This window comes from Emiliania huxleyi (genome assembly GCF_000372725.1).
Source record: "Emiliania huxleyi CCMP1516 unplaced genomic scaffold EMIHUscaffold_292, whole genome shotgun sequence".
In the NCBI taxonomy this organism is placed as follows: Eukaryota; Haptophyta; order Isochrysidales; family Noelaerhabdaceae; genus Emiliania; species Emiliania huxleyi.
Genome location: NW_005199836.1, coordinates 112,239 through 121,351, shown reverse-complemented (window position 1 = coordinate 121,351; position 9,113 = coordinate 112,239). Strand labels below are relative to the sequence as shown.

At 67.5% G+C, this 9,113-nt stretch overlaps 2 protein-coding genes across 2 annotated transcripts in view; one reads left to right on the top strand and one right to left on the bottom strand.

The window, feature by feature from the left end:
* Positions 1-3,305, bottom strand: part of EMIHUDRAFT_469524 (hypothetical protein) — a 7,039-nt gene extending 3,734 nt beyond the window's left edge. The window contains exons 1-4 of the mRNA XM_005775831.1: positions 2,283-3,305; positions 1,739-2,211; positions 1,486-1,650; positions 1,002-1,437 (exon numbers count right to left, since the gene is read on the bottom strand). Coding sequence (XP_005775888.1) covers positions 1,002-1,437; positions 1,486-1,650; positions 1,739-2,211; positions 2,283-3,230 — 2,022 coding nt within the window. The 5' untranslated portion in view covers positions 3,231-3,305. The remainder of the gene's footprint in view (positions 1-1,001; positions 1,438-1,485; positions 1,651-1,738; positions 2,212-2,282) is intronic.
* Positions 3,306-3,531: 226 nt separating this feature from the next.
* EMIHUDRAFT_239643 (hypothetical protein) lies at positions 3,532-5,350 on the top strand (the record flags this gene model as incomplete). The annotated part of the gene is made up of 3 exons (XM_005775830.1): positions 3,532-3,819; positions 4,017-4,095; positions 4,173-5,350. The coding sequence occupies 3 exons, from the start codon at positions 3,532-3,534 to the stop codon at positions 5,348-5,350; spliced, it is 1,545 nt and encodes a 514-aa protein (XP_005775887.1).
* Positions 5,351-9,113: the final 3,763 nt, after the last annotated feature.

Here is a 9,113-nt window from a genome sequence, read left to right as displayed (position 1 = left end):
CCCAGCCAGCCTTCCCCTCCCTTCGACCCTCCCTCGCCCCAGCTCCAGACGGCTCCGTCGGCGGCGAGGGCGAGGCTGTGGCGGTCTGCAGCCGACACAGCGACCACGCGCCGACCCGCAAAGGCCTCGACCCTTTTTGGCAGCAGCTGGTCCTCCCGGTCGCCGTGGCCCAGCACGCCATCGCCTCCCCAGCCCCAGCTCCAGACGGCTCCGTCGGCGGTGAGGGCGAGGCTGTGCTGCGCTCCAGCCGACGCAGCGACGACGCGCTGGCCAGCAAAGGCCTCGATCTTCTTCGGCAGCCACTGGGGCTGCTTGTCGCCGTGGCCCAGCTGGCCCCAGGCTCCCTGGCACCAGCTCCAGACAGCGCCGTCAGCGGTGATGGCGAGGCTGTGGCTATCTCCAGCCGACACGGCGACGACGTGCTGACCAGCAAAGGCCTCGACCTTCTTGGGCAGCAGCTGGTACTGCCGGTCGCCGTGGCCCAGCTGGCCGTAGTTTCCATCGCCCCAGCTCCAGACAGCGCCATCAGCGGTGAGGGCAAGGGTGTGGCCGACTCCAGCCGACACGCTCACGGCGCGCTCGCCGCCCAGCGTCGACGAGAGGCGCGTCGGCGTGTCGAGCCGTGTCACCCCCTCGCCGTGCCCGAGCAATCCTGGACGGCGAGGCAGGCCTGTGTAGCTCCACTCACTGCCGCACGACGAGAGGCGCCCCTCGCCGTCGATGAAGACGCTGTGGGAGCGGCCTGTCGACGCCCTCACCGGCGGGTTGGACTCGCGCAGCAAGGCAGCGAGACACAGCCACCGCACGGCACAGCCCTCGCCCTCTGGCTGCGCCGCCAGCTCGAAGCCGCGCTCTTGCGCCCACAAGCGGATGCCCTCCTTCGCAAGCGAGGCGTGGAAGATGTGCGAGACGGCCGCAACGCGAGCGATGTCGGCGGGGTCGCAGCGAGAGACGACACGCACGAGGAGCTCCGTGGGGAGGTCGAGGAGGCGGGTGGGTACCTCGCCCTCCGCTTCCACCCCTCTAGCAGGCCCCTCCTCGGCCCCATCTCCCGCGCTGCCCTCCCCTCGCGCGGGAGCGACGTCCGCCTCGTCCCGCTCGTACGCGATGCCAAACTCATTGGCGCGCTTCCGGTCCACGGGGTAGAGGCGGCGCTGGTAGAGGAGGACGAGGAAGACGAGGTCGTCCCGCAAGCAGGCGACGCGGTGGGCGGTCGGCATCGCGACCATCAGCGCGAAGGCGTCGTCGATGAAGGTGTTGAAGGCCTTGTACGCGAGGACGCGCCACGGCAGGTGGGCGACGCTCTTCATCTGGCGCGAGGGGGGGCGGGGGAGCTCTGCCTCGAAACGGCGTGTGTACTTCCTCGGCGCGCCGTGGCGACGGCAGAAGCGAGGGGGCTGGTCTGGCGCAGGCAGGGGCACGGGGAAGGGGGGTGCCCTGGGAGGGACAGAGGCCTGGAGGGTGCGGGGGGGTTGAGCAGCGAACCGCCTTGTGGCTGAAGAAGATCTGGGGATCTTGGGAGAGCTCGGGCCATCTCGGGCCATCTCGGCTCCTCTCGGCGCCTTGTAGTTGATGAAGAGCTGTGGCGTCATCGCGATGAAGCCGAAGAGGTAGATCGCGTCGGCCAGCGAGCCGAGCAGCCAGCTGTACCTGACAAGAGGGTGCAGAATCCAAGGTTGGTGACTCGCCCCCTCGGAGGCGGGGCTGGCGGGAGGACGGCGGGGAAGCGGCGCGCCACGACGCGTGCGGGTAGTGGAGCAGCGCGTACAGCGCCCAGCCGACGACCAGCGGCGCGAGTCCCCACGTCAAGTGCCGCGTCGCAACCTCGTCGAACCGCTCCGTCGCCGCCTCGGCGCGCGCGCCCTCGCCGCCGGCGCCGCCGGCCGCGCCGCGCGCCCGCCGCCGCATCGCAACCACCTTGGTCAGCTTCCAAAGCTCGAGGGCGGTGGAGAAGGCGTAGGTAGCGAGGACGATCGAGTTGACGCCGTCGCCGTCGAGCAGGTAGAGGAAGATGACGAGCGTGGAGCCCGCGTTGAAGATGACGCCGCGCGAGGACAGGCCCCTCAGGTCCTCCCGCCCCTTCCAGAAGCCGACGTCGTTCCGGAAGGCGAGCGCGTCAAAGACGACGTGGAGCAGCCCGATCAGCTGCATCAGCGCGAAGCGGTAGAGGCGCTTCTCGGAGAGCAGCTCGCGTAGCTCGTCGAACTCGGCCTGCAGGAAGGTTCAGAGAAGGTTCAGAGAAGGCTCAGGGGGGAAGGCACAGCTCGCGCAGCGCGTCAAACTGCCTCCATCCCGCTGGCCGCCTGCAGCGCGCCAAGCGCCGTGTGCAGCTGGCGCGTGGCGCGGTACCGACCGAGGGAGATGGGCAGCAGCCGCAGCCGCAGCCGAGGAGGCTCCTTGCCCACGTCGCTCGAGAGAGGCAGCGCGTGCTTGCCCAGCAGGCCGAGCTCGTCGACGTAGAGCCGAGGCGCGTACACGCGCCGAGACCAGTCCACGCCGTTCGCGACCTGGGCCCCGTCGCTCGGCAGCACCGGCCCGGCGTGCGGCGTCTCGTCGGCAACCAGCCGCAGCTCGAGGCTCGCCGCCGCATAGAGGTAGTGCGGCACCTCGCCCCGCTCGTTGGGCGGCGCGACGCCGCTCTGCTCGCTGGAAACGGCGACGCCGCTCTGCTCGCTGGAAACGGCGATGCCGCTCTGCTCGCTGGATACGGAGGCGGCGCTCTGCTCGCTGGAAACGGCGACGCCGCTCTGCTCGCTGGAAGCGAAGGCGGCGGGGACGGCGGCGGCGGCAGAGTCGGAAGTGGCGGAGCCAGGCGTGGAGGAGACGGCTGGCTCGGCGAGCAGCATGCGGGCGGTGCTGCGGCGTCGCGGCTGGCGGCGCGCGCAGAGGAGCGCCCGGGCGTGCGCGATGGGCTGCTGCTGACCGGCGAGCGCGATGGAGAAGTCGAGATGCAGCTCCTCTCGACTGCCCAGCCGCACCTCGGCCGGGACCGGGACCGCAAACGCGACGTCCTCGAGGCCTGCGCCGCTGCTCACACCGGCTGCGCTCCAGACGAGCCGCCCGTCGATGTGCGCCTGCAGGTCGACGGCGGCGCCGCTGCGCAGCAGCGGCTGCAGACAGGCGGCACCGCGGCACGGCGACGGGTAGAAGAGCTCGAGCAGCGTGTGCGAGAGGATCGCCACGTAGACGGCGAGCAGCGCGAGGGCGGCTCGGCCGCAGGTGAGGGCCATGGCAGAGGTCCGATAGGTGCGAAGGCTGGCCGCTCTTGGCGGCTCCCGAGGTGTTTCAGTGCGCCTGGGCGCCTGGGGCGCCTGTCACGCCGTGCCGGGTCTGCGAAAAGAATTTTACACCCCGCACAACACTGGGCACGGGATGCGTCGCCCATCTCTCCCTGGAGATGACTGCTCTATTTATTTATACGGGATGCGACGGCTAGCGCACCACACCCCTCTTCTTAAAATCCCTGTGTGGTGGCGGCGTGCCGTCCTCCCATCCCTCCCTTGGGCTGTCTGTTTTCTTTCTTTTTACGGGATGCGCTCCCCGCTCCCCTTCCCCTGTGTCCCTGATCGTCCTTACAAGAGGACGCGAAGCGAGTCGCACGGCGCGGACGTGGCGTTTCTGCAGGCGGGGCTGCGGCTCTGCCGGCCCGGCGGCGCGGTCTATTCGCTGCACAAGACCTCCACCCGCCCGTTCATCGCGAAAAAGGCGGCCGAGGCCGGCGGCGAGGCCTCCGTGGTGGCGGAGCTGCGGTTCGAGATCCCCAGAATGTACAAGCACCACCGGCAGCCGAGCAAGGACGTGGCGGTCGACTTTTGGAGAGTGCAGAGAGGGGGCGGGGGCGAGGAGGGGGAGGGGGAGGAGGAGGTGCCGTCGTGAGAAAGAGAGAGAGCATGAGAGAGAGAGAGCGCGCGGGGAGCAGGAAAGAACAAAAAGTCGAAATGTGAACGTCGGCCCGCAGGCAGAGTGTACCGAGGCGGTGCCCGGTGCCGAACCGACAACTTTTTTTTCTTCTGGAGAACAAGAAGAAAACCCCGAATGCAACGGCCGACCGGGCAAACATGAAACAAGGCACCTTGAAAGCGCCGCCGCCCGCTGGTTAACGCTGCCTCTTACCTCAGTGCCGCTCGTGATGAGCGCCGCCGAACGACGATATCTTCATCCGACGCTGAAAGGCGTTCGCTCCGACGCCGGCACATGCTCGCTCACCGTCTTTGGTCACATCCCAAAGACGGGCGGTACCACCGTCGACGATCTGTTTTGGGCGCTTGCGAACGCTAGGCCGCCCGAGGTCAATGTGAGTGGACGTATGATTGGCAAGAACTGGAGCGCGGTCTCGGAGGGGTCCTACGTTGCGACACATTCCATTAGTCACCACTTCCCAAACGATGTGCTCCACGCCATCTTGGGCCTGCGGTTTCAGAGGCACAAGGTCCCGACCTTGCTGCCCTCGTGGCACCGCACGCACATCTACCACTCCTATCACCCTCACGGCCGTGACATGCGGCTCTTCCTGTCGCACCTGCCGCAGCTCCGCAAGATGTATCGCGACGCTTCATGCATGCTCCAGGTCGTGACGGTGGTGCGTGAGCCAAAGTCTCTTCAGCGGTCTGCATACCGATACTTTCGGCTCGACGGCGGGCTTGGTGTGGTTCCATCGCTCTCTCGCACCTCGAGCGTGCGGAGGAATGCCACGTTGCTCGCCGACGACCTCGCTCTGTGGCTAGCCCAAAACCCGGATCGGCAGAGCCGGTGGCTGAATAGCGGGATCAGCTCCACCCTCAACCTCTCAACTCCGCTGCATTACGCGCAGCTATTAGCGGCCTACGACTACGTGGCACCGAGCGCGCGACTCAACGAGTTTCTCTGGTTTCTGATGGCGCGTATCGGTGTCTACTTGCCCGCCTCGCACAGTGAGGGCGCACCGGGACCCCTCTCTGCTCGCTTGCCTTCGTGCAACTCAAACGCCGGCTCCGAAAAGGTCCTCAACGAAGCGATTATGAAGCAGCACGTACAGGATGCATTTTCTCTGTACACGACCAACGATGCCTTGCTCTTCCGCGTTGCCACAGCTCGCTACGCGGCCGACGTCGCAGCCGCAGAGGAGAGCCGCAGCCAGCTCGCCTTCATGCAAGCCGCTCGGCGAGCGCTGGCCAATGGCAGTACGACAACTCAGACTCGCGTGGGAGTCTGGCCGATCGAGCTGCACCTCAACTGCCACAAGGGGCGCGTGCCCTCTGAGGTGGCGACAGAGCTCCGGAGAACGGGCACCACGCACGTGTTGGGTGAGAATGCTTTGTGCCCCGCCGAGCGATTAATCTGCGTGCAAGGCGCCGCCTCGCAAAGATGGTAGAGTTACTCTTATCTTGAATCAGTTCCCGGTAGGCGGTAGATACGTAACGTTATATCTTAGTCATCCGCGGAGCCGACTCCGCACCCGGCGGGGCGAGACGAGCGGGCCGGCGTGTGGCATGGCCGAGATATTCTGGGTGTGAATTTCACGGAGAGCGCGCGCCGCCGGGAGCGCCGGCGGTGGACGCGCTTCTCCGCTTCCTGACGGGAGCAGCCAGCTGCCAGGCCATCCCCTCATCCGGGACGCGGGAGGTCAGAAGGGACACCGCTCGTGTCACTGATGACAGACGTCAGAATCTCTTCAATACAAAAAAGCTCGTTGGACGCCAGAGACCGGTTCCTTTTGGCGGCGCGAAATGGCAAGTCGCGGCGGGGCTCCCGAGGCGCGAGGTGGCACCTGTGGGTGTGCGTGTGGCGTGTGGGCGGCATCCCCCCCCTCCCCCCCCGCCTCGCCACGCATGCGCCGCGTCTTACCGCGCCTCGCCGTGCTTCCTCACTGCCCCTCGAACTCTGGGTTCTTTTTGAGGATGACCACGCCCTCGAGCACCGAGGTGAGCGGCAGGTACTCGTCCGTCGCGAGCTCGGCACGCTCGCCGATGGCCAGCAGCACGGGCGTGGTGTGCGTCTGGAAGCCCGTGATCGTCTTCGGCCTAAACAAGGAGTCGAGCCGCCGTAAGAAAGGAGTCGCGGCGCCGGACCGCCTGGTCTGGTTTAGCCGAGCACCGCCCCGCGAGCCCGACGACGTCGACGGCCGTCCCCACGCGGACGGTGACGGGCAGCGGGTTGAGGTCCGCGTCCACCTCCCCTGTGCGGTAGGTAGACATTCTACCTCCCATCCAACCCACCGAAACCCGTGTGGATGGGTTTTACCGCCGCCTTTTACCATCCATAGCCGTCGGGTTTTACCTCGCGTTCTCTTGGTGTCGTCTATGGTTTGCTAGACCCATGAGACCATCCTCACCGCGCTATCGGGCGCCTCCTCCGCCGCCCTCAGCCACGCCGCTACGACCGTCGGAGGCGTCAACTCCGCCGTCACATGGTAGCGGCGGAGACCAACGCCGCCGACGCCAACGCTGCAGCCGCTGCCCGAGCCGCCGCCGCCGCCGCCGCTGCTGACGCCGCCCGCGCAGCCGAGGCCGCAGCAGCCGCCGCACGCGCACGCGACGAGCGCGCCCCGCCGCGCGAGACCAAGTGCAACAAGTGCGCCGCCGCCCTCCAAGCCGGCAAGATCGACCGCCGCCTTGCCGAGAAGGTGTGCCCAGGCGGCCTCCGCCGTGGCACATGCGTCGTCTGCCGCAGCGGCCCCGTCCCCGCCAAGGTCGACGGCCCGGGCGACAAGCCGCTCGGTAGGGCAGCTCGCAAGGTCCTCATCATCGCCAACAAGCAGTACAACGGCGAGGAGGACATCGGCAAGGGAGAGGCCAACGCCGCCGAGGCGCCCGCCCCCGACCTCCGCGCCGCTGTCCCCGACGACGCCGTCTTCGGCGACGACGGCTGCATCGGCGCCCTCGAGACCGCCAGCGCCGAGGCCACCCCCGCCGGCGACTCTGCTGCAAACGCCCACGACGACGGGCTCGAGGCCTACACCAGCCAGCTCGCCGCGCTGCGAGGCGACATTGCGCACACCAGCGCCGAGGCCGCCGACGCCGCCGACGCCGCCAACGCCGCTGCCAGCGCCGCCCTAGCTGCAGAGAAGGACGCACGCGCCGCCTCCCTCGCTGCCAAGGCCGCAAAGAATGGCGCCTTTGAAGGCCTCGCCGCAGCCAACCGCGAGCTCGGCGAGCTCGATGCCCTCACCACCGAGCAGGCCGCTGCCATCACCGAGCTCCGCGCCGAGATCCGCGGGCTCCACGAGCGTGCGCTCGCATACGCCGCCGGCGCTGCGTTCCTACTCCTGCTCGCCCTCGCCGCCCGCGGAGCCGCGTTCGCGTGCGCCGCCGTCGCCGTCGTCGGTGCTCTTGAACTCGCCGACAGTGCAGGCCGTGCTCGCCTCGGCCGCGCTTACCTCAACTCTGTCGCCGCCGCGTGCCACGCTGTCGAAGCCGCCGGCGACGCTGCACGCAGCGCTGCCAGCCTCGCCGCCATCGGGAGAGAGGGGTTGGTTATCGCCGCCGTCGATGCAGCTCCAGCCCTCTACCACAACGCCGGCCGCTGCGCCCGCTTCCTCGGTCGGGCAGCCCTCGCCGTCATTGTCGTCGCAAGCCTCTGCTCCCTCGACAAAATAGCCGCCACCGGCTTCGCCGCGACCACCGTCATCCGTCAGCAGCACCGTGTATTCTTCGCCGCCGGCGCCCTCGCCGCCTCCGTCAACGCCGCCGAGACCGGCGCAGGGCACACGAGACGGGGCACCCCGCGAGCGCCCACCGAACCAGCGAGGCTCAGGTGCCAGCTCGACAACGGATCCAACGTGAACATGATAAAGCACGCTCCGCATGCCACCGAGGAAGCTCTATGCCTTGCCGACGTCCTCGCGCAACCATACGACATTCGGCAGCAAGCTTTTGACATCGCCGGTGTCGGTTCCGCCGCCAGCGTCAACACGTCCCAGACCATCAGCGCGCGGCTCACCGCCAGCACCGGCCACGCCATCGACCTCCGCGGCGCCGTGTTTTCCGACAACATCAACCGGTCAATCATCTCCGGGAGCTGAGATAGTTGCCGATGCAACTAGGGGGGAGCGTTAGAGACGACTCTCTCTCTCCCAACTGTGAACAGTCGTTATCTGTATATGCGCAGCTATTCATAGCCGCGCCTGTTGTTTGTGTGTGTATCCGCGCTCTTGGCGCGATTACGAGACTGACTAGTGTGTCGCACTAGTTGTACTTTTCGTAATAGTATTCCGCATTCATTGCGAGGGCGGACCACTCCTAGCGTGCAGACCGCGGGAGCTGGTGCCGCGGCCAGTGTAGACCTGGCCTGCGCTGTGACGCGCGCGCTCATCTTCAACGCCATCTGTTCCGACCGTGATCGGACCATGATCCGACCATGATCAAAGTGATGACGGTCTGAACAGGACGGCACTCACGTATGGTCTGATCACAGTCGGATCATGGTCGGAACAGGTCAGAGAGTGGTACCCTCTTATCTGGGCGGTGGGCGTGGGCGCGGGGTGCGGGGCGGTGTTCGCCTGCAACGCCTCTGTGTGTCCTGTGAGTGTCCTGGCAAGCTCCGTCGAGGCCGCATGTACATGGCATCGTACGCGCCAGTCACCGACTCGGAAGCACTCGAAGCGCTAATCGCCACCGGCGAGGCCATCGACCTGCGGCTGCGCCGGAAGCAGGCTGGTTTGCCGTCGTGCGAGCGGATGAGGGTTGGCCGTGGGCACGGCGGGAGCACATACGGCGTCCACGTGCTCTGCCATGCAGAGTACGAGGCCGGCGCGTGCACAGTTGTGAGCTACGGGGTGGAGCGTAACTACTGGTTCGAGCTCGAGCTCGCCAACCGGACGGGATGCCGCGTGGTGGCGTGCGATCCAACGGTGCGCCACCCGCCGCGCCTCGGCCCGAACGTCTTCTTCAAGCCCTGGGCGGCGCCGGCGAGCACGCCTCGCCTGATGTGCGGGCCGGGCGCCTCGCCTCGCATGCGGCCGAACTGCAGCCTCGCTGCACTGCTGCCGGAGCCGCGGATTGGTGCGGGCTGGCGGACTGTTGGTCCGTCCTTCCTGACTCGGCTCGCGACCGCTGAGAGGTTCGCCGAGCTTAGAGAGCTGGCAGAGATCTGCACCAGCCGCGATCTAGCCGCGATCTGGCTGCAATATGTCCGCG